General features: G+C 45.1%; 1 protein-coding gene across 2 annotated transcripts in view; it reads right to left on the reverse strand.

Annotated features, from left to right (window-relative positions):
* Positions 1–27,776, reverse strand: part of VPS53 (VPS53 subunit of GARP complex) — a 68,314-nt gene that overhangs the window by 9,755 nt on the left and 30,783 nt on the right. For both annotated transcript variants that reach the window (XM_081945405.1, XM_081945404.1), the window contains exons 12-19: positions 27,214–27,315; positions 20,680–20,774; positions 18,362–18,604; positions 15,842–15,992; positions 14,317–14,399; positions 13,545–13,623; positions 2,677–2,825; positions 1,214–1,283 (exon numbers count right to left, since the gene is read on the reverse strand). In XM_081945405.1, the coding sequence (XP_081801531.1) occupies positions 1,214–1,283; positions 2,677–2,825; positions 13,545–13,623; positions 14,317–14,399; positions 15,842–15,992; positions 18,362–18,604; positions 20,680–20,774; positions 27,214–27,315 (972 nt within the window). The remainder of the gene's footprint in view (positions 1–1,213; positions 1,284–2,676; positions 2,826–13,544; positions 13,624–14,316; positions 14,400–15,841; positions 15,993–18,361; positions 18,605–20,679; positions 20,775–27,213; positions 27,316–27,776) is intronic.

Consider the following 27,776-nt stretch of genomic DNA (forward strand, 5'->3'; position numbering starts at 1 on the left):
AAGCAAACTCAGAGAGCACCAAGGAGCCCATTCTCAGCATCCTCCCCTTCCTCACAAACCCCTCGCAAACGCCTTGAAGTCAAGGAATGCTTGTATTGCGTCGTTCTTGATTCTTTAGACCAAACATTTCACTTTTGATAACAAGTCGCACTGGAAATTCACGCTCCCAATAATGACGATGGATGAAGAAATCATCGTTTTATAAAAGCACTACAGCTGTCAAATAAATATAACCACGCCTGGAATGACTATGAGTTAAACGTTGGAATGCTATAAGAAAAAAAAATATTTGTCTCCTGTACTTGCAAGGCGCAGCCCTGGGTGTGTGTGTGTGTGTACGTGCAGGGATCAATGTAGATTGTAAAACAATTAAGAGTTTATAAATAGCTAGCTGTTGCGAAATTGAAACTGCTTTTCATTATCTTTTAAGTTAAATAAAACAAGGAATAACTGGATGGAGGTGACACTCCCTCTTTCTACAGATAGCTAAATTTAGGTGTTGTTGTTAGTTGCGAAGTCATGTCCAATCCATCGCGACCCCATGGACAACGTTCCTCTCCCATCCTCTGGAGTCCATTGAAGCTCATGCCATCTGCTTCGGTGACTCCATCCAGCCACCTCCTTCTCTGTCGTCCCCTTCTTCTTTTGCCCTCCATCTTTCCCAGCATGAGGCTCTTCTCCAGGGAGTCTTTCTTCCTTCTCATCAGGTGGCCAAAGTCTTTGAGTTTCCTCTTCAGGATCTGGCCTTCTAAAGAGCAGCCAGGGTGGATCTCCTCTAGGACTGACCGGTTGGATGGCCTTGCAGTCCAAAGGACTCAATGCAGGAGTCTTCTCCAGCACCATTTATGCGTGGGTTTAAATCTTATGGTACTTCTGACTTTTTTATCTTGTCTGGGTGTGTACAGGAGTTCAAGATGAACAGTAAACAATACCCCAATCACCAAAAACACTCCCGCCAACACTGACAGGGCAAGTATGTCCACGGGGAGCGAAACCTCCCTCCCTTCTAGCACTGATGATGTTGCCTAGCTGGGTCATGAAACGTCTGCAAGGAAACCCCCGAGCTCAGAGAGCACAAAGGAACCGCTCAAATACACAAGGTTGTGTATTCAACAAACGTTTCAAGACAGCTTAAAAACCATTTTGAGCCCATCTTCCACTGGCTGTTTCCCAACGGACCCCTTCCCCAGATTTAAACTTGCGAGTCTCTCACCTGTTCGGCCCCCACCATGCTGATCGGCTTGCACTTGAAAAGGTGGTTAATAAACTTGGGGATGAAACAGCTGCAAAGAAAGAAGGGAAGACATGAAGACGGACCATTTTCCGTGAAGGCTAAAAGGAAAAATAAGATTTTTCGTATCCAGTATTTCTCAGTCTCGGCCACTGCAAAATGAGTGGACTTCAACTCCCAGAATTCTGGGAGTTGAGATGTGTCCATTTTACAGTGGCCAGCACGGAGGAAATAACGGAATAACAACAGAATGAGTCGGAAGGGGACTTTGGAGGTCTTCTAGTCCAACCTCCCCAATCAAGCAGGAAACCCTATAGCAGTGAGGGCTAACCTTTTTGTAAAAGTGTGCCAAAACTGTGTGCTATTGTGCGTGTGTGCATGCCCACCCACCTGCGTATGTGGGTGTGACACCCCCCCATCCACGCATGCGTGCGCGATCTCCACACCGGGGTGGGGGTGTGTGGGATTTTCAACCTCCCCAGGCTCCGGAGGAAAAGGAGTTGGAACAGAATATTTTGAGGATTGTAAAATTGGAAATGGATAATGCGTAGATGAATATATAAAGGAGGATAAGAAATACGGGTTAATAAGATCAACGTAGCTATGTACGATAAGTAGAAAATGTATGTCAGGCCTGCAGTTATATTCCTTTTTAGGATCTTTGGCCTGCCACACTCTCTCTTATTTTATTATGCTGTTTCATTAGTGTAGTAATTGGGAGGGGGGAATAGAAAGGAGTAGAATTGTGGAATGTGTTGTTGTCATTGCTTTCTAGAAGCCCAAGGTCATCTTTTGTCTCCGCACCTCGACACCTGACCGGAAGCAGAGGGGTGTAGATGCCAGCGTGGAAGGAGAAGATTGGACCATGTGATGGATTGATGGGTGTGGGGATAAGATCATGAACTTTCAACTGGGTGGAATCCCAGGAAGCTTTTAGATTTGGGATTCCACAGTTTGTTGCCAACATGTCTGTCTTATTAAATTGGAACTTTAAGGATAGCTCTGCCTTGGGCTCTGATTTAATTCTGCATGATATTTGGAACGCTGACAATGTATTTGTCGTTATGTTTAAAATATGTATGGAAATGACAAAGCCAGAAAGCTCGCTCTGGATCCAATGTTTTTAATCTTTATTCAATTAAAAAAGAGTTTAAAAGAAGAGACTGGACTGCCGTCTGTCTGAAATGGCGTAGGGTCCCCTGCTTGGGCGGTGGGGTTGGACTAGATGACCCACAAGGTCCCTTCCAACTCCGTTAATCAGTTAATGGAGCGAGCGAGGGTGTGCATGGGACGCCTAATCCCCTGCCACAAATTCTTTCTGCGGCCTGGTTGCAAATCCCTTGGGGGGCCCACCGTTGGGCTGCGTCCCACCGGCTGGGGACCCCTGCCTTCGGCTGAACGCACACACACACACACACACACCCCACCCTGAGCGAGGGACTCACTTGGCAAACTTGATGCAGAACTGGGTGAAATACTTCCGGGTGGAGGCCAGGTTGTCCCGGATGATGGGGACGTTTTGCTTAATGTGCAGGATGACTGAGGTCACGTAAGGACTCTGATCGCCCACGTGCTCCACGTTTTGCCACTGCATCTGTGGAAGTCGGTCACAGTTATGAGATTGCATTTTAGAATAATTCAACACAATACAATACCATAGCAGAGTTGGAAGGGGCCTTGGAGGTCTTCTAGTCCAACCCCCTGCCTAGGCAGGAAACCCTATACCGTTTCAGACAAATAGCTGTCCAACATCTTCTTAAAGACTTCCAGTGTTGGGGCATTCACAACTTCTGCAGGCAACTTCTGTTCCACTGATTCATTGTTCTGACTGTCAGGAAGTTTCTCCTCAGTTCTAAGTTGCTTCTCTCCTTGATTAGTTTCCACCCATTGCTACTTGTTCTACCCTCAGGTTCCTTGGAGAATAGCTTGACTCCCTCTTCTTTGGGGCAACCCCTGAGATATTGGAAGACTGCTATCATGTCTCCCCTAGTCCTTCTTTCTCTTAAGCTAAACATCCCCAGTTCCTGCAACCGTTCTTCATAGGTTTTAGTCTCCTGTCCCCTAATCCTCTTTCTTGCTCTTCTCTGCACTCTTTCTAGAGTCTCCACATCTTTTTTACATCTGGTGACCAGAACTGAATGCAGTATTCCAAGTGTGGCCTTACCAAGGCATTATAAAGTGGTATTAACACTTCATGTGATCTTGATTCTATCCCTCTGTTGATGCAGCCTAGAACTGTGTTGGCTTTTTTCTTTCCTTGATTAGTTTCCACCCATTGCTTCTTGTTCTACCCTCAGGTGCCTTGGAAAATAGCTTGACTCCTTCTTCTTTGGGGCAACCCCTGAGATATTGGAAGGCTGCTCTCCTGTCTCCCCTAGTCCTTCTTTCTCTTAAGCTAAACATACCCAGTTCCTGCAACCGTTCTTCATATGTTTTAGTCTCCAGTCCCCTCATCCTCTTTCTTGCGATTCTATTGAAATTTCTATTCCTTGTGCTACTGGGGAAGCCTCCATTCCTGGCGCAGTGAAAGGAGGCTGACTCACACAGCAGTCACTGCGCGCGGCAAACACTAGACCCCCAGTAGCACCGCCATAGAAATTTGAATAGGATATCATAGAAATTTGATCAGCATTCTATGGGATTTTATTGAATTTTCTATTCCTTGCGCTACTGGGGACGCAATGTTAGACCCAAGACTGACTAAGGAAGTGCACATTCGGTCATATGAAAGCCATGTTTCCAACAGCAACGATCAGTGTTGCAGGTTTGCCCGCGTGCCGCGCGCAATGACCGCTGTGTGAGTCCGCCTAGTCACAGAACAAGTAATAAATAGAATTTGTTCAACGCCCCCTTCTGTACGTTCAATGCCCCCATGTAAGGTGGAACTTCCTACCGCCCCCTTGCACTTCTTTAACGCCCCCCAAGGGGGCGGTACGGACCACTTTGAGAAACACTGTTCCAGAGTCTCCACATCTTTTTTTACATCGTGGTGACCAAAACTGGATGCCGTATTCCAAGTGTGGCCTTACCAAGGCCTTATAAAGTGGTATCAACACTTCAGGTGATCTTGATTCTATCCCTCTGTTGATGCAGCCTAGAACTGTGTTGGCTTTTTTGGCAGCTGCTGCACATGGCTGGCTCATATTTAAATTCAATAAAACAATGTGGACGGTCAAAGAGTGAGAAGAAAAGAAATGAGGAGGCAGTTAAGAGAATTACCGCAGGCCTCCTCAAGCCGCTGCATTTAGGGGATAAACTATTGTTATACGCATTAATTCTATTATAATTCTCTGTTCACAGCCTGTGGCAACACAGCTGCCCGTCCCTCAGCTGGCACTGGCCTCCTGTCTTCTTAAAATCTAGGATGTCGTAATGTAGCTGCATGGAATCGTTTATTTATTTGATTTTTACCCTGCTTTTATTACTCTGTAAGTAACTCAAGGCAGCAAACGCATCTAATACTCCTTCCTCCTCCTATTTTTCCCCGCAACGTCCCTGTGAGGTGGGTTGGGGTAAGAGAGTGACTGATCGGAGCCACCTAGCCATCTTTCAGGACTAAGGCAGGACTAGAACTCATCGTCCCCTGGTTATTGGCCCAAAGTCACCCAATTGGCTTTCATGCCTAAGGAAGAACTAGAACTCACTGTCTCCTGGTAATTTTGCCCCAAGTCACCCAGCCTTCTTTCACGCCTAAGGCAGGACTAGAACTCTCTGTCTCCTGGTGATTGGCCCAAAGTCACCCAATTGGCTTCCATGCCTAAAGCAGGACTAGAATTCACCATTACTTGCTTTCACTCATAAGGCGGGACCAGAATTCACAATCTCCTGGTTACTTTTTTTTTTTTTACTTTAAATATTTTATTAACAAACATGTAAAATACACACACACAAAACTTAGACGTACAACACATTTACACAGTGCAATACAAACAGGAGCTTCCTGTTCTTTCTAGTAGCAATTATCAATCGATAGCGCTCACCTTATATTATTTCCCATTCAATTGTATTTTATTTGGGTTTCACCATTCTTAACTCTCTTATTTTACTCATAACTATTGTTTTGTTACATTCCTTCATTGATTCTTGTTTCCTTCGTCCATCCACCTATACCATTTATCCCATATCTGGTAGAATTCTGATTCTTCTTTTCCCTGAATTTCTTTAGTTAGTTTGTCCATTTCAGCACAGTCCATAACATTTCTTATTATTTCATCTTCACTTGGAGTTAGTTTGTTTTTCCATTTCTGGGCAAAGGCAATCCTTGCCGCCGTAGTTATATGTAGTATTAAATACTGGATTTCCTTTTTGTATTTCGCAGACATTATTCCTAATAAAAAGATTTCCGGTTTCCATTCTATTTTAACTCCCGTTATTGCCTCCAGCCGATGTTTGATCTTTTTCCAATTTTTTTTAGCCTCCTCACAGGTCCACCATAAATGGTAATATGTTCCGTGTATCGATTCGCATTTCCAACATTTTGTGGAGGTATTTGTTGATATTTTAGCTAACCTTGTTGGTGCCAGGTGCCATCTATAAAACATTTTGTACTGGTTTTCCTTGTATGCAACTGAGAGTGTCATTTTTAAGTTTGTTCCCCCAAATTTTTCCCATTTGTCTAATTCAATATTATATCCAAAGTTCTCCCCCCATTTTATCATTTGTTCTTTCACAATTTCCTCTTCCATTTTATGCTTCGGGAGAAATTTATATATTCTCCCTATCATATTTCTATCTGCGCTTTGAATAATTTTATCCAATTCGTGTGGTTCTGTTTCAATGTCATATAATTTGGTATCTTTATTGTATTTAGTTTTGATTTGAAGGTAAGTTAGCCAGTCAACTTTCCTGTTCTGTTCTGCCAATTCTTCAACTGTTTTTAAGTTTCCCTGTCTATCAATTAAGTCTCTATATCTTAGCATTTTGTTCAAATCTAAAAAATTTGGATGAGTCGTCCTTTCTGTCGGTGATAGCCAATTCGGAATTTTCACATAGTGGTTTTTTTTTTAATTTGGAGCCATTTTTGCAATAACGCTTCTAATTAAATGATTTTAAAAGTATTAAGCTAGCACCTTAACCAAAGGTAGAATTCAGCTGGTTCGGACAAACAGGTGAGCGGAATGTGGGTTTCACATTTTGTTACCACTGGTTCGCATGTGTGCATCCCTTCCACACATGCGCCCAGCTTTCCGCATATGTGCTTGGCCTCAAAAACATGCCTAAATAGGACGGCATAGGGACGGGATCGGTGGGTGGGGCGATTTCTGCTGTCAGTTTGGGCGTACTGGTTCGAACCGGCTAAATACTGCCTCTGGTCATACGCTGAGGACTCCCTGTACTTCCAGGAAATATATAGTTGAGAATTGAAATATTTGATTGTAAATGTGTGAACAGCGGCTAGAATTGCATTTGCAAAAAAATTGGAAAAATGAGAAAATACCAACGCCAGGGGGAAGTTATTCAGAAAATAACAGAATGTGCCGAAATGAGCAAATTGACATTTGAAATTAGAAGATGAACAATTTTATAAAATATGGGACTTATTTTATCAATGGTTAGACAAAAAAAAATATGGAAGTGAAATATGCTAAAGAATTTTACAATACAAGAATAATGGAATGATACAGAATCTAATATAAAGATGTACTACTACTGGGTGGGTTTAGGATGATGTAATGAAAATGCCATGATAGAAATTTATTCAAAATTTAAAATATCTCACATAAAATGAAGTAATAATAGTTATAGTCAAATAAATGTTTAACAATGGTAATAATTCACAATGTCATTGTGAATTGTCATTCAACAATGACAATAACTCACAAAGAAGAGGGAGTCAAACTATTTTCCAAGGCACCTGAGGGCAGAACAAGAAGCAATGGGTGGAAACTAATCAAGGAGAGAAGCAACTTAGAACTGAGGAGAAACTTCCTGACAGTTAGAACAATTAACCAGTGGAAGAGAAGTTGCCTCCAGAAGTTGTGAATGCCCCAACACTGGAAGTCTTTAAGAAGATGTTGGATAGCCATTTGTCTGAAACGGTTTAGGGTTTCCTGCCTAGGCAGGAGGTTGGACTAGAAGACCTCCAAGGTCCCTTCCAACTCTACTATTGTATTGTATTGTATTGTATACGTATATACCAGATTGATAATATGAGATTCTATATAAATTTTAAGTAAAGACTATGGTGAGGATGCACAAAGGTTTTGTAACTAACTGACACACTTCCTGACAGTGAGAACAATTAATCAGTGGAACAGAAGTTGCCTCCAGAAGTTGTGAATGCCCCAACACTGGAAGTCTTTAAGAAGATGCTGGATAGCCATTTGTCTGAAACGGTATAGGGTTTCCTGCCTAGGCAGGGGGTTGGACTAGAAGACCTCCAAGGTCCCTTCCAACTCTACTATTGTATGTATGTATGTAACTGAAGATGGTTTTATGTTTTATCTTTGTTTGTGTTTGTTTGTTTAAAAAAAAAATCTATATATAAAAAAAGACCTCTGCGCAAAAGCGGAAAAAGTTTTCCCACGGTGACCAGATGCCCGCTTCGCATAATGGATTGAAATCTTGCTGCGTGGGAATTCCCGCATCCGAAAAATACTTGATTTCTCTTCGAAAATCAAACTGCCCTGCTAATCTTAGTGAAGCGTGAGCTAGTCAGCCCTGCCTGTCGACGAAAACCAGGTGAAAGAGCCAAGGGAGACTCTTGGGAAAAGTAAATAAAAATCAAATCTTATCTTAAAATATGCATTCTGCATGAAACAGGTTTCCACCCAAATACGTGCTGCACTCCACCTAGCCAGAATTAAGCAGAGGCCACGAAAGAACAAACGTTTTTTTTTTTTTAAAAAAGCTAGAAATATGTTAAGTCTGTTCCTGCGTTTGTCAACCTTGGGAAATCGAAGATGGGTGGACCTCAACTCCCAGAATTCCCCTGGGGTTGTGCGTTTGGAGGTTTAGTAAGCCGGTTGGATTCCTAACCGGTTTACTACTGGTTTACTGAGAGGACACCACTGGTTTGCCCTCTTCAATCTGTATCTGCCAACCTAGCAGTTCAAAAGCACGTAAAAAATGCAAGTAGAAAAATAAGGATCACTTTGGTGGGAAGGGAACAGCGTTCCATGCGCCTTTGGCGTTGAGTCATGCCGGCCACATGACCACGGAGACGTCTTCGGACAGCGCTGGCTCTTCGGCTTTGAAACGGGGATGAGCACCGCCCCCTAGAGTCGGGAACGACTAGCACGTATGTGCGAGGGGAACTCACAATCTCGTACTTTCTAGCCGCATGCCTTAACCACTAGACCAAACTGCCTCTCTTTACCTTCATTCTTGTCATCCCTTTCAGTGTCTCAAACGCAAACCCCCACAAAAACACTCCTGACCTGATTTCCTCTCCAAAAGGCTAATTTTGAAGCCAAGAGAAGCGTTTGAAAATATTTCCCGTTTATATACACTAGATACCTCCTTCTCTTTAATCGCAGCAATCCGTTTTCCCATCTCGGCAATGCTCTCAGTTTTGAAATTTAGCTACTTTTTCTTAATTTTTTCCCTGCTTTTCTTAGACACTCCCCTTCTGTTTCTTTGGCAGAGAAGGGGGTGTTATCAAAGCACCCCCTTCTTCCTTTGCAAATGCAGGTAAGGTAAAAGTTCTAGTCCCGCCTTAGGCATGACAGCCAGTTGAGTGACTTTGGGCCAATCACTAGGAGTCGGTGAGTTCTAGTCCCGCCTTAGGCAGCCAGTTGAGTGACTTTGGGCCAATCACTAGGAGTCGGTGAGTTCTAGTCCCGCCTTAGGCAGCCAGTTGAGTGACTTTGGGCCAATCAGTAGGAGTTGGTGAGTTCTAGTCCCACCTTAGGCAGCCAGTTGAGTGACTTTGGGCCAATCACTAGGAGTCGGTGAGTTCTAGTCCCGCCTTAGGCAGCCAGTTGAGTGACTTTGGGCCAATCACTAGGAGTCGGTGAGTTCTAGTCCCGCCTTAGGCAGCCAGTTGAATGACTTTGGGGCAATCACTAGGAGTTGGTGAGTTCTAGTCCCGCCTTAGGCATGACAGCCAGTTGAGTGACTTTGGGCCAATCACTAGGAGTCAGTGAGTTCTAGTCCCGCCTTAGGCATGATAGGCAGTTGAGTCTTTGGGCCAATCACTAGGAGTCAGTGAGTTCTAGTCCCGCCTTAGGCATGACAGCCAGTTGAATGACTTTGGGCCAATCAGTAGGAGTCAGTGAGTTCTAGTCCCGCCTTAGGCAGCCAGTTGTGTGACTTTGGGCCAATCAGTAGGAGTCAGTGAGTTCTAGTCCCGCCTTAGGCAGCCAGTTGTGTGACTTTGGGCCAATCAGTAGGAGTCGGTGAGTTCTAGTCCCGCCTTAGGCAGCCAGTTGAATGACTTTGGGGCAATCACTAGGAGTTGGTGAGTTCTAGTCCCGCCTTAGGCATGACAGCCAGTTGAGTGACTTTGGGCCAATCACTAGGAGTCAGTGAGTTCTAGTCCCGCCTTAGGCATGATAGGCAGTTGAGTCTTTGGGCCAATCACTAGGAGTCAGTGAGTTCTAGTCCCGCCTTAGGCATGACAGCCAGTTGAATGACTTTGGGCCAATCACTAGGAGTCAGTGAGTTCTAGTCCCGCCTTAGGCAGCCAGTTGAGTGACTTTGGGCCAATCACTAGGAGTTGGTGAGTTCTAGTCCCACCTTAGGCAGCCAGTTGAATGACTTTGGGGCAATCACTAGGAGTTGGTGAGTTCTAGTCCCGCCTTAGGCAAGACAGCCAGTTGAGTGACTTTGGGCCAATCACTAGGAGTCGGTGAGTTCTAGTCCCGCCTTAGGCAGCCAGTTGAATGACTTTGGGGCAATCACTAGGAGTCAGTGAGTTCTAGTCCCGCCTTAGGCAGCCAGTTGAGTGACTTTGGGCCAATCAGTAGGAGTCGGTGAGTTCTAGTCCCACCTTAGGCAGCCAGTTGAGTGACTTTGGGCCAATCACTAGGAGTCGGTGAGTTCTAGTCCCGCCTTAGGCAGCCAGTTGAGTGACTTTGGGCCAATCACTAGGAGTCGGTGAGTTCTAGTCCCGCCTTAGGCAGCCAGTTGAATGACTTTGGGGCAATCACTAGGAGTTGGTGAGTTCTAGTCCCGCCTTAGGCATGATAGCCAGTTGAGTGACTTTGGGCCAATCACTAGGAGTCAGTGAGTTCTAGTCCCGCCTTAGGCATGACAGCCAGTTGAGTGACTTTGGGCCAATCACTAGGAGTCGGTGAGTTCTAGTCCCGCCTTAGGCAGCCAGTTGAATGACTTTGGGGCAATCACTAGGAGTTGGTGAGTTCTAGTCCCGCCTTAGGCATGATAGCCAGTTGAGTGACTTTGGGCCAAACACTAGGAGTCAGTGAGTTCTAGTCCCGCCTTAGGCATGATAGGCAGTTGAGTCTTTGGGCCAATCACTAGGAGTCAGTGAGTTCTAGTCCCGCCTTAGGCATGACAGCCAGTTGAATGACTTTGGGCCAATCAGTAGGAGTCAGTGAGTTCTAGTCCCGCCTTAGGCAGCCAGTTGAGTGACTTTGGGCCAATCAGTAGGAGTCGGTGAGTTCTAGTCCCGCCTTAGGCAGCCAGTTCAATGACTTTGGGGCAATCACTAGGAGATGGTGAGTTCTAGTCCCGCCTTAGGCAGCCAGTTGAATGACTTTGGGGCAATCACTAGGAGTTGGTGAGTTCTAGTCCCGCCTTAGGCATGACAGCCAGTTGAGTGACTTTGGGCCAATCACTAGGAGTCAGTGAGTTCTAGTCCCGCCTTAGGCATGATAGGCAGTTGAGTCTTTGGGCCAATCACTAGGAGTCAGTGAGTTCTAGTCCCGCCTTAGGCATGACAGCCAGTTGAATGACTTTGGGGCAATCACTAGGAGTCGGTGAGTTTTAATCCCGCCTTACGCATCCAGTTGAGTGACTTTGGGCCAATCACTAGGAGTCAGTGAATTCTAGTCCTGCCTTAGGCATGACAGCCAGTTGAGTGACTTTGGGCCAATCACTAGGAGTCGGTGAGTTTTAATCCCGCCTTGAGTTATTTGTTAAATAAAGACGGGATACAAATAAATAAATAAATATTTGCCAGTGTTTTATAAATAATCAGAGTAGATTATTTGATGATAGAGCTGACATAGTTGGCAAAATCGAGTGCGCTAATTAAAGAGAACAGGTGTGCTGCCATCTGGAAATGCCTTCTGAATTTTGTATTCTTAACTGGGGAAAAAAAATGAAACTTTGATTTTAGATTTTGAGGACTACAATAATTTTGCTGCTACAGAAATGGCTTGAAACCTTTAGCAATGCAAAGCTAAAAATTGAGGTTATAATTTATTTTTGTATTTTATTGTCGCTGTGAAAAGTTGGAAGTCTCCAACTTTTTCCTATATTATTACCATATATGTTATGTTATAATTATATTATTACTGTGCTGTATTGTATATATCACATTATTACATTACATTTTTATTTATTAGATTTATGTGCTGCCAATCTCATCTAGAGATTCTTCCTCTTTCCGCACTTTTTCCCTTCCTTTTTAAGCTTTCTTCTTTAGCTTTCTCTATTTTTGCTCCTGTTGGTTATGTCTCTATTTTTGTTTCTATCTGCATTTCGTCCTATGATCAACTTATAAAACGCTTTAAAAGAAAAAGGAAACTAAATTCAAAAGTAAAATTTTACAAACCCAGGCTAAATTCACTCAAGACCTTCTGTGTTTCTCTTCTTCCTTTTTGCAGACAATCTCGTGTTCACACACATTTAAAAAAACACATTAAAAAAAACTTTGCAGATAAAATTCCAGGGGGGGGAGGGAGGAGTGCCAATCTAGCAAATGTTACGCCCTTTTTAAATTGCGTTTTTGTGGGTTTGAACGTGACAATCATCCTCTTTTTTTAAAGGCTCCCGCAGCTCCAAACCCCAAATTCTCAAGTTTCAAGTTGTCAGCAACTGTGACAGCCTCCGGGGATCACAGAAGGGAAGGGCTTGAAACAAGAAAAGAACTGAGCATTTCTCTTCCGCGCCCAGGCCCCCTTTTTTACATTACATTTTTACATTAAAATAGTCCTCTAAAAAATAACGGTTGCAGGAACTGGGTATGTTTAGCTTAAGAGAAAGAAGGACCAGGGGAGACATGATAGCATTATTCCAATATCTCAGAGGTTGCCACAAAGAAGAGGGAGTCAAACTATTCTCCAAAGCACCTGAGGGTAGAACAAGAAGCAATGGGTGGAAACTAATCAAGGAGAGAAGCAACTTAGAACTGAGGAGAAATTTCCTGACAGTGAGAACAATTAATCAGTGGAACAGCTTGCCTCCAGAAGTTGTGAATGCCCCAACACTGGAAGTCTTTAAGAAGATGTTGGATAGCTATTTGTCTGAAACGGTATAGGGTTTCCTGCCTAGGCAGGGGGTTGGACTAGAAGACCTCCAAGGTCCCTTCCAACTCTGCTATTGTATCGTATTGTATAAGCGCGAAGAAAGTACTTCCAAAATAATAAATACATTCTAAGACAGTGATGGCAAACCTATGGCACACGCGTGTCAGAGGTGGCACACAGAGCTCTCTCGCCAGCTGTTTTTCTGGTTTCCAGCATGCAGATGTGCGCCGGAAAATGGCCCGAAAAATGCCCCCCATACAGGCCATTTTTGGGGGCGTTTTCAGGATGTTTTTAGGATGTTTTTCGGGCCGAAGACGGCTTGAAAAAAAGCCAAAAAACAGGCATGCACACACCGGCCAGCTGGTCCTCGGTTTTTTGGCACTCCGGTGCGTGTGAACACCAGCTGTTCGGCGCTCATACGTGTGCTGGAAACCCGAAGGCCAGCTGGCCAGTGCACATGGCAGCTGTTCTTCTGGTTTCCGGCATGCAAATGTCTGTTGGCCAGCTGGTCTTTGCCAGTGCCGGAAAACGGCGCGAAAAATAGCCCCCAAAAGACCGTTTTTAGGCTGTTTTTAAGCAGTTTTTCAGGGTCAAAAAACAGACATGGGCATACTGGACAGCTGGCCTTCAGGTTTCTGGTGCTTTGGCATGCAAGAACACCAGCTGTCCGGCGCTCGTGCGTGTGATGGAAACCTGAAGGCCAGCCGGCCGGGGTGCAGCTGATCTTTAGATTTCCGGCACTCCGGCGTGCGTGCAGGCGCATTCCAGTGTGGGCGCTTGATGCCGAAAAGGTTCACCAACACTGTTCAAAGCCAAGAAGCAGCAGGCAAAAGTCAGGGGTACAGAATTGGTTAGATTTCTGCAGGGAGCACGGAGGGGGTTGGATAAAGACACCCCCCCCCCACCCAAATCCTTCTGAAATTCCTTAAAGATTTTACTTTGCTCATGGCGGTGAGGGCTGGGTCACAAGCGCCATCCAAATCCTGGACCAGAAGCTGGATGCTGCTGGAAATCACTCTGAAACGGAGGAAGAAAAAAGGCATCGGTTTTCGTTTTAGCACCGGATCAAACAATGACAAGGTAAACAATACCTTTGTTAAGGTACCACCAGTTCAGACAAACCATCAAAGGCAACAGCCCAATCAAGAAACCACCAAGGAGGAAAACAGGCTCCCACCGACAGTGACAGGAGAAGCCGCAACAGAAGTTTATGAACAGAGAGGAAACCCTGCATCCTTCTAGCACTGATGATATTACCTAGTTGGGTCATGAAATGTCTATAAGACAGACAGACAAGCCTGGAGAGCACCTGGGGCCCCACAATCCTCCTCCTCTTCCTCCCGCCTGGTGGGTGACTGTGAGTTCTAGTCCTGCCTTGGCCATGAAAGCCAGCTGGGAGAGTTTGAGCCAGTCACCAGGAGACGGTGAGTTCTAGTACCATCTCAGGCATGAAAGCCAGTTGGGAGACTTTGAGCCAATCACCAGGAGACGGTGAGTTCTAGTTCAGCTTTAGGCATGAAAGCCAGCTGGGTGACTTTGGGCCCGTCCCTTTCCTTCAGCTCAACCCACCTCACAAGATTGTTGTGGGGAAAACAGGAGGAGGAAGGAGTGTTAAGCCTGTTCGGCACCTTTGAGGTGTTTATCAAGCACCATAAGGCACAGGAATCAAACTAATACATTAAATAAAATGCTCTGCCTTTGGGGACTTACGTGCTGAAGGTATCCATCTCTCCCATCAGGCTGATCCTTCCAACCAAGCTGTCGTCCACCTTCTCCTTCAGCTTCTCTTCAAGCTTGGAGGAACAGAGAAGGAATTATTCCAGAACGCCAGTTCCATAAACACTGATGACGTTACCCAGTTGGGTTATGAAACGTCTACAAGAAAATAGCCAAGCTCAGAGGAGCCACAAGGATTTCACAGTCTTCCTCCTCCTCTCAACAACACCCCCCCCCCTCTGTTGTAGCACTGATGATGTTGCCTAGTTGGTGTCAGGGTTCCAACAGGTGCCCTAATTAAATCATGAGCCTCCAGCCAAGCTTCAAAAGAAATCCAGTTATTTATTAGGAGCAACATGTCGGCACGTACTCAACCGAAGCTAGCTCTGACCCCACGTAATTTATGTCCCAACTATGACCCTGTTTCCCCCCATCTCCCCAGGGTGTGTCATAAATCACATTTTCCAACGGAGGACTTTCCCGGGCTGTAGAGATCACGCCCCTCCGGCTGTTGCAGGCAACCTAGGAGACAGCCTTGAGAAAGAGATGTGCGGAATGTGCTTCTGGTTGTGGCTGTCGTGCTGCTCCATCAGTTTGCGCCCCCCCCCTTTTGCTTATGGCAACTCAAGAGCAGGCCAGGGATGCTTTGCGAGTTGACAGTTGGGTCATGAAACGTCTTCAAGAAAACCATGAAGCTCAGAGAGCAGCAAGGACCCCTCGGCCCTCTTCCTCCCACCCTCCTCTCTGTCTTCACAAACCCACCTAGCACTGATGATGTTACCTAGTTGGGTTATGAAATGCCGACAAAAAAATAGCCAAGCTCAGAGAGCCTCACAGTCCTCCTACTCCTACTCCAGAAACCCAACTCACTTCTAGCACTGACGATCTTACTTAGTTGGATCATGAAACATCTGCAAGAAAGCAACCGTGAGGTCATTAAGTGAATCTAGCTTCACCCGTTGACTTCGCTTGTCAGAAGCCAGCTGGGGAGGCCAAAAGAAGCGCTCACATCACCCTGGGATGCTACAACCATCGTAAATACTTATTGGCCGCCAAGCACCTGATTCATGATCACGCGACAGCAGGGACACTACAACGGGCGTAAGTGGGAGGACTGGTCATAAGCCCTTTTTTTCCAACGCTGTTGGAATTTTGAATCAATGAAGGACCATCACTTGGGGACTACCTGTAAAATTAGCCAGAAATGAGCAGAAAGGCAAATACAGTCCTTGACTTACAACAGTTCTTTTAGGGACTGTTCAAAACTACACTGAAAAAAGGTCACTTATGACCGTTTCTCACAGTTACCACCTTTGTAACATCGCCATAATCGGGCGATCAAAATTCAGGCGCTTGGCAACTGGTTCATACTTACGACCGCTGCCGTGCCCCAAAGTCAGGTGATCTCCGTTTGCGACCTTCTGACAAGGTAGTATCACCCTTTCCCCGCCCAAAGTCAGAACGGGCACGTTGCAAAGCGCCAGGGATCCGTCTCGGAGGACGGCTGAGGTGTCCTTACCTGTTGGGTGGTCGCCAGACAGTATTCAGCCGTGCTCAGGATGCTACAGATCAGGCAGAGCTCCTCTAAGGTGAATTTAGCCACCTCCGAACCGTCCTTCTCTTTTAGTAAGCTGGTAATGGTCAGGCCGCCACCGCCGGTGTTCGTTGTCCTGTCGCGGTCACAAACGAGAATAATAATAATTTATCCAACTTGCATGCCGCACGATTCCCGATCGCTCTGGATGTCATGGTTCCAAGTAATACACCCGTAGCAACGGAACTCCGAGGCAGGTGAACTCCAAAAAGAATAGTTTTATTGGATACTAGCCGATAAATTGGCGTTCTCCGGGTATTTATTTATAGGGGGGAAATGCCCGGACCAAACGTAATTTCTAATGTTGGATTTTCTCCCTTATCAGAGGGAGCCCCCTTGTGGAGTACTGTGAAGCTGTTACCATGGCAACTCCACTGGGCTGTACATAGGGATGGGTTCCTGCCAGTTCTAACCTCTCCTATAGAAGAGGTTATACAAATCTCCAGTGCCGTTTAGAACCGGTTCCAGCCAGAGTTCCTGAGCCAACAAGACTGGAGGAGGAATTCTGGGAGTTGAAGTCCACAAGTCTTAAAGCTGTCAAGTTTGAACACCCCTGGGGTTTTTTCCTAAAGGCTTAGGGGTGCAAGGGTCTTGTAACTTGACAGCTTTAAGACTTGCACATTTCAATGCCAGAGTTTCTGAGTCAACATGACTGGAGGAAGAATTCTGGGAGTTGAAGTCTACAAGTCTTAAAGCTGTCAAGTTTGAACACCCCTGAGGTTTTTTTCCTAAAGGGTTAGGAGTGCGAGGGTCTTGAAACTTGACAGCTTTAAGACTTGCGTGCTTCAAATGCCAGTTTCTGAGCCAACATTTTGGTTGCTAAGCAACAGCGTAGCTAAGTGAGTTTCACCACATTTTACAAGTTGGCCACGCCCACCCAGTCACATGACTGACAAGCCACTCCCACCTGGTCACATGGCCGGCAAGCCACTCCCACAAAACAGGCCACACCTACAGAAGAGGTTCTAAAAATTTTTGAAACAAACCATTGGCTGTACAGCAGAAGCCATTTTACGGCACAACAGGCTGTATCTTAACAGAACACACAGCCCAAAGAGTGTTCGGCGATGTCTTACCCCCCACCCACCCCCAGTATTTTTTTCCAGAGAGTAAGTAATCTGTGTACCAAGTTTGGTTGAAATTGCTCGAGGCGTTCTAGAGTTATGCTGGAACATACACGCATACACAGTCATTATATAGCTATATAGATATACAGCAGTATATATATATGCTATATATGCTCCCTCCCATATTTGGGCATACCAGGTGCTTTGACAAAACATCTATCTGTCTGTCTGTTTGTCTGTCTGTCTGTCTATATCACATTGGCACAGATCTGGTAAAAACCGACTCTGAAGATTGCCGCGGTTTTCACCCAATTAAAAGTTTTTCCCCTTTCCAAACCATCAGTCACATGGTCCAATCAAGGTGCCATCCGGTTGCCTGGTAACTTCGCTCCTCCCACCTGTGGAAATGTCCTTGGTTCCCAGGAGAAAGTATTTTGTTTTGGCTACAAAACCCCAGCTAGCTCTATTCCCCCCGCCCTCCCTATCCCTCAGCTCCAGCGTGGCAACACCGAAGCTTCAAAATGGCTTCGGTCAGGTCAGCTTCAAGGTGGACACTAGATGAAAGTCGCAATATCAAAAACATTGCAGGTTGTTCGTTCTCAAATTAACGATCTTACGAACACCTAATACTCACAGTGCTGTCTAATGGCCATTTGTAGTTACCCAGGTACTTATTCTATTTTATTATTGTTATTATATTTTCTATCTTCTATTCCATATTTATTCTATGCTCCTATTCTATTCTATTCTTATTCTATTCAACTATTCTATTTAATTATTCTATTCTATTTTCTTTTCCATTCTATTCTATAAAATAGCAGAGTTGGGAGGGACCTTGGAGGTCTTCTAGTCCAACCCCCTGCCTAGGCAAGAAACCCTATAACATCTCAGACAAATGGCTATCCAGCATCTTATTAAAGACTTCCAGTGTTGGGGCATTCACAACTTCTGGAGGCCCCTTCTGTTCCACTATTTTATTCTATTTTATTATTGTTATTATATTTTCTATTTTCTATTCCATATTTATTCTATGCTCCTATTCTATTCTATTCTTATTCTATTCAATTATTCTATTTAATTATTCTATTCTATTTTCTTTTCCATTCTATTCTATTCTATAAAATAGCAGAGTTGGAAGGGACCTTGGAGGTCTTCTAGTCCAACCCCCTGCCTAGGCAGGAAACTCTACACCGATTCAGACAAACGGTTATTCAACATCTTCTTAAAGACTTCCAGTGTTGGGGCATTCACAACTTCTGGAGGCAACTTCTGTTCCATTGATTCATTGTTCTATCTGTCAGGAAGTTTCTCCTCAGTTCTAAGTTGCTTCTCTCCTTGATTAGTTGCTTCATTCAATTCGATTCAATTCAAAACTCACTTGGGTAAATTTCCGGAGAGGATCTTCCAGGCGTATTCCCGCAGATATTTCTGGAATATGGTGGTGAGGGCGATCATAGGCTCCCCAGTGCTTAGCTGGGAGCATTGGACCATGCACTTCTTGTAATAGACAAAGAGGTCGGCACAGCTGGGCAGGACGGCCCCACCCTCATCCACGTTTGGCTTGGGGGGTCCCTGGGCTTTGAAGTCCCCCACGAAACGGTCGATCAGCTCTCCGAGGTTCCTGATGACCCACCAAAGCAGAAACACAATTTGTTTAAGAAATACAAAATATATGTGTCGGGGTTCCAGATAGCATCCAAAATTAAATCAGAGTCCAAGGTGAAGTATTGCTCCAAGTCCCAATTTATGAAGAGAGCCATGTTGGCACATCTGGGGAAACCCAAAACTCTGAAAGCTTCCCGGTTTCCCCCACCCAGTTCAAGATCTTGCCCCCCACACCCACAAGTCCATCCCATGGTCCAATGTCCCACTGCCATGCTGGCAGTTCCACCCACCCAGTTCCGGTCAGGTGCAGAGGTTCAGAGACAAAGGATGACCTTGGTTTTCTAGAAAGAATGTTGTTATGGCTACCTATCATCTAACCCTGTACAATTCCCATAATAGCAAATGCATCGTAGTATAATAAAAAGTATGGTAGGCCCAGTCCGGCTTTCGCCCCGGGCACAGCACGGAGACGGCCTTGGTCGCGTTGGTGGATGATCTCTGGAGGGCCAGAGATAGGGGTTGTTCCTCTATCCTGGTCCTATTAGACCTCTCGGCGGCTTTTGATACCATCGACCATGGTATCCTGTTGCACCGACTGGAGGGGTTGGGGGTTCGGGGCACCGTTTTGCGGTGGTTCGGCTCCTACCTTTCCGGCCGGACGCAACGTGTGTTGGCAGGGGAGCAGAGGTCGACCCTAAGCCCCCTTACTTGTGGGGTGCCACAGGGGTCGGTCCTCTCGCCACTCCTGTTCAACACATATATGAAGCCGCTGGGTGAGATCATTCGTGGTTTCGGGGTGGGATATCATCTGTACGCTGATGATACTCAGCTGTACATTTCCACCCCGAACCACCCCAACGAGGCCGTCGAAGTGATGTCCCGGTGTGTGGAAGCCGTACGGGTCTGGATGGATGACAACCGACTCAAGCTCAACCCCTCCAAGACGGAGTGGCTGTGGGTTCCGGCCTCCCGGTTCAACCAGTTAATTCCATCTCTGGCCATCGGGGGCGTACAACTGGCCCCCGTGGAGCGGGCGCGCAATTTGGGCGTCCTCCTGGATGCCCGGCTGTCCATGGATGATCATGACAGCCGTGGCAAGGGGGGCGTTCCACCAGGTTCGCCTGGTGCGTCAATTGCGTCCCCTATTGGACCGGGATGCATTACGCACAGTCACTCATGCGCTGGTGACGTCTCGCCTCGACTACTGCAACGCTCTCTACATGGGGCTTCCTTTGAAATGCACCCGGAGACTACAGTTGGTCCAGAATGCGGCCGCGCGGGTGATTATGGGGAGTACAAGGTACTCCCATGTGACACCTCTCCTGCGCGAGCTGCACTGGCTTCCTGTGGTCTATCGGGTGCATTTCAAGGTTCTGATAACGATCTTCAAAGCGCTCCATGGCACAGGACCTAGCTACTTGCGGGATCGTATCCTGCCCCATACATCCCTGCGGCCAATCCGCTCGCACAGAGAGGGACTTCTCCAGGTGCCGTCCACCAGACAGTGTCGGGGGGCGGCGCCTAGGAGCAGAGCCTTCTCTGTGATGGGCCCAGCCCTGTGGAATGACCTCCCCCCGGATATCAGGACTACCTCCGACCTCCGCTCCTTCCGTGCAAAGTTCAAGACCCACCTTTTCCAAGTAGCTGGCCTGGCTCAACCATAGTTTGATCATATCGCTCCTGACGGGTTTTTAATCTTATAATTTTACTTAGGGGATTTTAAATTGCAATTTTAATTCTATCTCCACTTATCTGTTTACCTCCTCCACGTATACGTCTATATTTATGTGTAGGTACTGTCTATATTTGTATTTTATGTGTTTTTATTGTACGCCACCCCGAGTCCTTCGGGAGAGGGTGCGGCTAATCAAATAAAATTTTATTATTATTATTATTATTAAGATCCACAAGAAAAAATGTCTGCAGGCCTGAGAATATGATTAGGAGGAAAATCCCATTCCCATTTGCCTATTAATCCCTTTTCATCCTTTTTATTTTTGTCAACTTTTGATGTTTTACTGCCTTAGTGTTTTTAACGTTCTGATTATTTTAAATTGTGCTTCTATAAAGTTGCAAACAATTGTCACTTACCTGTCCTGAGATTCAATGTAGACGTACAGATGGGGCTCAAAGCACTTAGAAATAATTCCGTGGAACGGGTTACTTGGAATTTTTGGCTTTTGTGGCTAAGGAAAATAAAAGATAAAGAGATAAAACCCAGTGTAGATTCTGAGGAAACGTAGCCCTAGACTTACAATAGCTCATTTAGTGACCATTCGAAGTTACTAAAGAAGTGATTTATGACCATTTTTCACACTTACAACTGTTGCAGCCTCCTCTTCGTTGCCTAATCAAAAATTGGACCCTTGACAACTGGTTCATATTTATGACTGGGGTCATGTGATCCCTTTGGCAACCTCCTGACAAGCAAAGTCAATGGGGGAAGCCAGATTCATTTAACGACTGTGGCGAGAAAAGTCGTAAAGTGGGACAAAATTCACTTAACAAATTTCTCACTTAGCAACATAAATTCTGGGGTCCATTGTGGTGGTAAGTTGAGGACTACCTTTATCTTGCTTTTCATTTTATTAGTTCCCTGGCTAATAATTTATATAAAACTAGGTATAATTTATTCTGTAATTTCATCATGAGTTAGTGTCTGGCTAAGAGTTGGTGGCTACTATTTTTGAGTAACTCAGTGCATTTTAATGAAATACGAAGGCAACTCCATTGCGCTGTACAGTAGAAGCCATTTTAAGGCACAACAAGTTGTATCTTAACAGAACACACCCACCCACCGAGGGGTGTTAGGGGAGTCTTATCCCCACAGTATTTGCTTCCAGAGAGTAAGTCATCTGTGTACCAAGTTTGGTAGAAATCGCTCAAGGCGTTCCAGAGTATCAGCCCCCTCTACCACAAAGATCTTGCAGGAGAAGAGCTGTCTGGACAACTGTGGGATCTGGCAGGTTGAGAGCTGTGAACCATAAACCCAAAGCTTTTGCTGTGACCCAGCAAAACAGATATAGCGCCCTTGCTGACCTTAATGGGGACACTAAAGAGATAGGTCAAGGCAGTTGTGATAATGATGACTCAAATAAGCAGGGGATCGTGGTCCAAAACGAAGAACTTTCTTCGGAAAGGCGAAAAGGGGAACCAGGTATCACACATCAGTCGCAGAAGAAGATCAAGGTATGTAAAAAGAGAAGTCACCTTCTGGTTGGTGATTCAATCGTAAGAGATGTTAATTTAGGAGAGGATATGGAGGTTTTAAAAGAGGTCAGGTGTCTGCCAGGTGCTACTGCCAGCAGAGACAAGAGGCGTATTCTTAAGATAGTCAAGAATGCAAGTAAGGACTGTGACGTTAATGCTATTATACATCTTGGCACTAATGATCTATCCCAGAAAGATGTACTTTCTGTGCAGAATGATTTCCAGAACTTGGGGTATGAACTTAATAGTATAGGTTGTAGGCTTATCTTTTCAGAGGTTTTACCTGTATATAAGGAACAAAAAGGGAAGGGCCAGCGTGTAGCAGAGTTTAATGTTTGGCTAAAGGAGTGGTGTAAAAGGGAAGGCTTTGGTTTTATTAGTCATGAAGCCTGTAGCTGGTCCAATGAAAAACTGTACAAAAGAGATGGGTTGCACCCATCCAAGAAAGGAACTGAGTTACTTGGCATTAAATTCACAGATTTTCTTGATAAACATTTAAACTGAAGAGCGGGGACAGAGAATTAATAGATACAGAACATCTCTGTCCCCAGCAAACTAAAATTCATAGGGTTATAAATGCATGTAACATAGATGTGTGTGTGGGTAAGATTATCACTCCTGCTGTCAAGCAAAACCAAGCATGTAATAGTGATTGTCATACCATGTGCATGAATCACACAAGTGGCAAGAAAATAGGGGCAGTCAGGCATAATACAGGTTATGTAGACAGTAAACACAAGGTCAATCAAAATGGACTCAAATGTCTATATACCAATGCACAGAGTATGAGGAATAAACAGGGAGAATTAGAAATTCAAGTAAAAGAGGGCAGATATGATATTATTGCCATTACAGAAACTTGGTGGGATGAAACTGACAAATGGAACATACAGCTAGAAGGATTTAAATTATTTAAAAGAAATAGACCAAATAAAAGAGGAGGTGGAGTTGCACTATATATAAGAAATAACTACGTCTCTACAGAAATAGAGCACAACAATAATGAGAACTATCTTGAATGCATTTGGGTCAATATTAAAGGTTGTGGGGGAAATGACATTGCCATAGGTCTATACTACAGGCCACCCAACCAAGCAGAGGAAGAAGATGAACTTTTTGCTAGTCAGCTAACTAAGGTATGTAGGAAGCACACCACAATAGTAATGGGAGATTTTAACTACCCTGACATCAACTGGGAAACAAACTCTGCACCAAGTGGAAGATCCAACAGGTTCCTAACAAACCTAGCAGACAACTTTGTTTTCCAAAAAGTAGAGAAGGAAACAAGGGGATCAGCCATACTGGACTTAATTCTCACTAACAGAGAGGAAATGATAGAAGGTGTTGAAGCCATAGGAACCCTGGGGGCAAGTGACCATGCAATATTGGAATTCAACATTATCCAAACACAAGTAGTAGAACAAAGTCAAACTAGAGTCTTGGACTTTAAGAAAGCTAATTTCAATAAACTTAGAGAGGGCTTGGGAAAAATTCCATGGATGAGAATCCTCGAGGGGAAAACAACTCAAGAAACTTGGGAAATTTTGAAAAATGAGATTAGAAAAGCCCAGTCTAACACAATACCAATGAAGAAGAAAAACAACAGCTCCCAAAAGAAACCAGCATGGCTGCATAAACAACTATCTGACAAACTGAAAGACAAAAAAAGTAAGTATAAAAAGTGGAAGGAGGGGGACATAACTAAGGCAGAATATCAGCAAATAGCCCGAGCCTGTAAAGATGAAGTGAGGAAAGCTAAGGCTCACAATGAAGAAAGGCTTGCCACAAAAGTAAAAATTAACAAAAAAAGCTTCTTCCAACATGTTAAAAACAAGAAAAAAGTTAAGGAAACAATTGGTCCATTGCTAGGAGAAAGTGGCAAGAAGGTGACAAGCAACAGGGAGAAAGCAGAACTATTTAACTCATGTTTTGCATCTGTCTTTACACAAAGGGATAAAACAGTCCAACCTATCAAAAGCAGCACCACAAAATTAGGAACACAAATTGAAATAGGGAAGAAAATGGTAAGTGAGCACCTGTCTACCCTAGATGAGTTCAAATCACCAGGACCGGATGGATTACACCCCAGAGTTCTGAAGGAACTAGCAGACGAGATCTCAGAACCACTGAATTATATCTTTCAGAGATCCTGGAGCACCGGGGAACTACCAGAGGACTGGAAAAGAGCTGATGTGGTTCCCATCTTCAAAAAAGGGAAAAAATTAGATCCAGGAAACTACAGACCTATCAGCCTAACCTCAATACCAGGAAAGATTCTGGAAAAAATAATCAAGCAACGAATTTGCGAACACCTAGAAGCAAACAAAGTAATAGCCAAAAGCCAACATGGATTTGTCAAAAACAGATCATGCCAGACTAATCTTATTGCATTCTTTGATAATGTGACAAAATTAGTGGACCAGAGGAATGCCGTTGATATAGTTTACTTGGACTTCAGTAAGGCTTTTGATAAGGTAGACCATAACCTACTACTAGATAAAGTAGAAGAATGTGGGTTAGACAGCATCACCACCAGATGGATTGGTAACTGGCTGACCAACTGCACTCAACGTGTAGTTCTCAATGGAACTGCATATTCGTGGAGGGAAGTATGCAGTGGAGTACCCCAAGGCTCTGTTTTAGGCCCAGTACTCTTCAACATCTTCATCAATGATTTGGATGAGGGAATAAATGGGGAACTCATCAAATTTGCAGATGATACCAAGCTGGCAGGAATAGCCAACACTCCAGAAGACAGGCTTAAAATACAGAAGGATCTTGACAAACTTGAACATTGGGCACTATCTAATAAAATGAAATTCAATGGTGAAAAGAGTAAGGTTCTACATTTAGGCAACAAAAACGGAATGCACAGGTACAGTATAGGTGATACCCTACTCAGTAGTAGTAACTGTGAAAGGGATCTTGGAGTCCTCGTGGATAACCACTTAAATAAGAGCCAGCCGTGTGCAGCAGCTGCCAAAAAAGCCAACACAGTTCTAGGCTGCATCAACAGAGGGATAGAATCAAGATCACGTGAAGGGTTAATACCACTTTATAATGCCTTGGTAAGGCCACACTTGGAATACTTGCATTCAGTTTTGGTCACCAAGATGTAGAAAAGATGTGGAGACTCTAGAAAGAGTGCAGAGAAGAGCAACAAAGATGATTAGGGGACTGGAGACTAAAACATATGAAGAACGGTTGCAGGAACTGGGTATGTTTAGCTTAAGAGAAAGAAGGACTAGGGGAGACATGATAGCATTATTCCAATATCTCAGAGGTTGCCACAAAGAAGAGGGAGTCAAGCTATTCTCCAAAGCACCTGAGGGTAGAACAAGAAGCAATGGGTGGAAACTAATCAAGGAGAGAAGCAACTTAGAACTGAGGAGAAATTTCCTGACAGTGAGAACAATTAATCAGTGGAACAGCTTGCCTCCAGAAGTTGTGAATGCCCCAACACTGGAAGTCTTTAAGAAGATGTTGGATAGCTATTTGTCTGAAACGGTATAGGGTTTCCTGCCTAGGCAGGGGGTTGGACTAGAAGACCTCCAAGGTCCCTTCCAACTCTACTATTGTATTGTATTGTATTGTATTGTATATTGGAAAACACACACAGCCATTTTTAGAGGAGGAGGAGGAGGAGGAGGAAGGAGGGAGGGAGGGAGGGAGGGAGGGAGGGAGGGAGGGAAGGAAGGAAGGAAGGAAGGAAGGAAGGAAGAAAGGAGATAGTTTATTTGTACTTTTTTTCTTATACATTTATAATTGCTTTGGGAACAGTGTATTGTTTGGGTCAATTTACTTACACATAAATAATATTTACCCATTTTTCTCTAATATACATAGGTGCTGAGTAAACAATGTATTATCTGGATCCCTTTACTTATACACAATTTTTCAATTTCTAATTTCTACCACTATCGATAAAACAAATCCCACATTAAAAAGTATTCTGTACCTTCTTTATCCTTTATCTTTAATGGCAACCTATCCGTTTCTGCCCATTCTAGTATTATTATTATTATTTTAATAACACCCTCTTCTGTAAGTATTTCCTCATTTTTACAGTGCTGTGCAAATACAATTCTTGCTGCTGTCAAGACATGCAGTATTAACATGCAGTCTCTTGTTGCTTGGTGGGAGTAATGATCACGCAACCACGGAGATGCTGCGAGGGTCGTAAGCGCAAGGACCGGCTGTCACTTTTTTCCAGCGCCGTTGTAACTTCGAACGGCCGCTAAATGAACAGGTAGAAGTCGGAGGAGTATATACGCACGGAAGGGGATTATAAACTGGTGGCTAAGCAAATGGTTATAAGTCGAAGGCTGACTGAAGATAATTTTCAAGCTGCTTATTATAACCGGTCGCGAAAGAAACGGTTATAAGCAGAGAACTGCCTGAAAACAATATTCAAGGTGCTTATATCCTGCACTAACCAAGGAAATTGCAAAAAGAAAGACAGTAGCCCAGAGATGGCTAACATTTTGGTCATTATGTGCCAAAAAGTATATGCGCAGGCCCGTACCAGTGATGGGTTTTTAAATCCCGTTCCAACCGGTACGGTTGGAACTGAGCCGGTGATGTCCTCATGGACTTCCACAGTGCATGCATCTTAGCGCCTCCGCGACGCTCCAGCTGCTCCGCGGAGCGTCACGCAGGCGCTGTATGTGCCATTCGCCTGCACGGCAGCACAGAAGCTTTAAAACACTGGTAAGGAGCTCAGGAGGGCCCTCTGGAGCACTGCACTGGAACGGTATCCGGTGCTCCGGGCTGGCTCCGATACGCCCGTACCGGAGCGTACCGCTTCCAACCCACCACTGGCCCGCACCCATAATGCAATTCGTGTACGACATGCCCTGCATCCCTGCGTGACCCTCCTGTATTCCCCCCCCCGTGCATCCCACACGACCCCCTGTGCTCCCCAGGTGCATGTGCACGCAACACCCCTCCCCCCAGCCCCGTTTTGAGCCGAGTGCCTACATGCAGCCTCCTGGGAGCAAAAATTGGGCGCGGGGGGGCGCATCACACACCCCGTGCTTCTCCCCCCCGAGCACATGACCCTCCCCTGCCCCCGCGCATCTCCCACATGCATCATGCCCCTTGCTCATGCGCGGCAGAGACCCGAAAATCAGCTGGCCCCGCAAGAGGTGCATGCACATGCATGGCGGGGTTGAGCTGGGACAACGGCTTGCGTGCCCACAGAGAGAGCCCATGCATGCCCTCGGTTCCCCGTCACGGCTGTAGCCGAAAAGGAGAAGAAGAAACCCCTAGTGTTCTCCACCAAGGGTCTCCAGCACAGCTGGGAACGATGGGGATTGTAGTCCGAATGCGTAACAACGTAGGGAAGAGAGAAGGGGAAAGGGCCACCCGTCTGTGGGGGAGAAAGGTGAAACCTCAGAAACGAAGATAACTGACCTTGTCAATCTCGATCTTTCCTGGTGGGGTTTCATCCTCATCCGTCGCAGATTCTTCTTCGAGAAAAGGATTGGTGGAGACCGGTGGAGGATCCGGCTTTTTCTGTCGGAAAAAGATGGGGAGGTTTGAAGGAAAAGGTGATCAATTTAAGTAAGAGCCAGCCGAAAATGCCAATACAATCTTTGTATAAACAGAGGCACAGAAAGAGGGTGAAAATGTGGGTGCGTCTTATAGACCGAATGTAGCCCCACCCACCCACCGGCCCCCACCCTTTGGCCTCTTCCTCCCAGCAATTTACCTCCTTGCAGCAAACGGGGGAAATGGGGCTTGCAGAGGCTGTAATAGGCGATACTATAGCAATCCCTGCAGCCTGAAACAGCTGATGATCAGGAGGCACTCAAAACTGAAAGTGAAACTTGCTGTTTGCTCAAGGAGGCTAATTGCTGGGAGGCAGAAGCAGATTTTTCTTCTTCTGCTAATCAGGCTGTTTGCTGCAAGAAGGTAAGGCGATAAGTATAAATGCCTATAGAATGTTCAAATTATTAGACTTATTTTTTAAAGAC

The sequence above is a fragment of the Natrix helvetica genome (assembly GCF_964273705.1).
Source record: "Natrix helvetica genome assembly, chromosome: 2".
NCBI lineage: Eukaryota > Metazoa > Chordata > Lepidosauria > Squamata > Natricidae > Natrix > Natrix helvetica.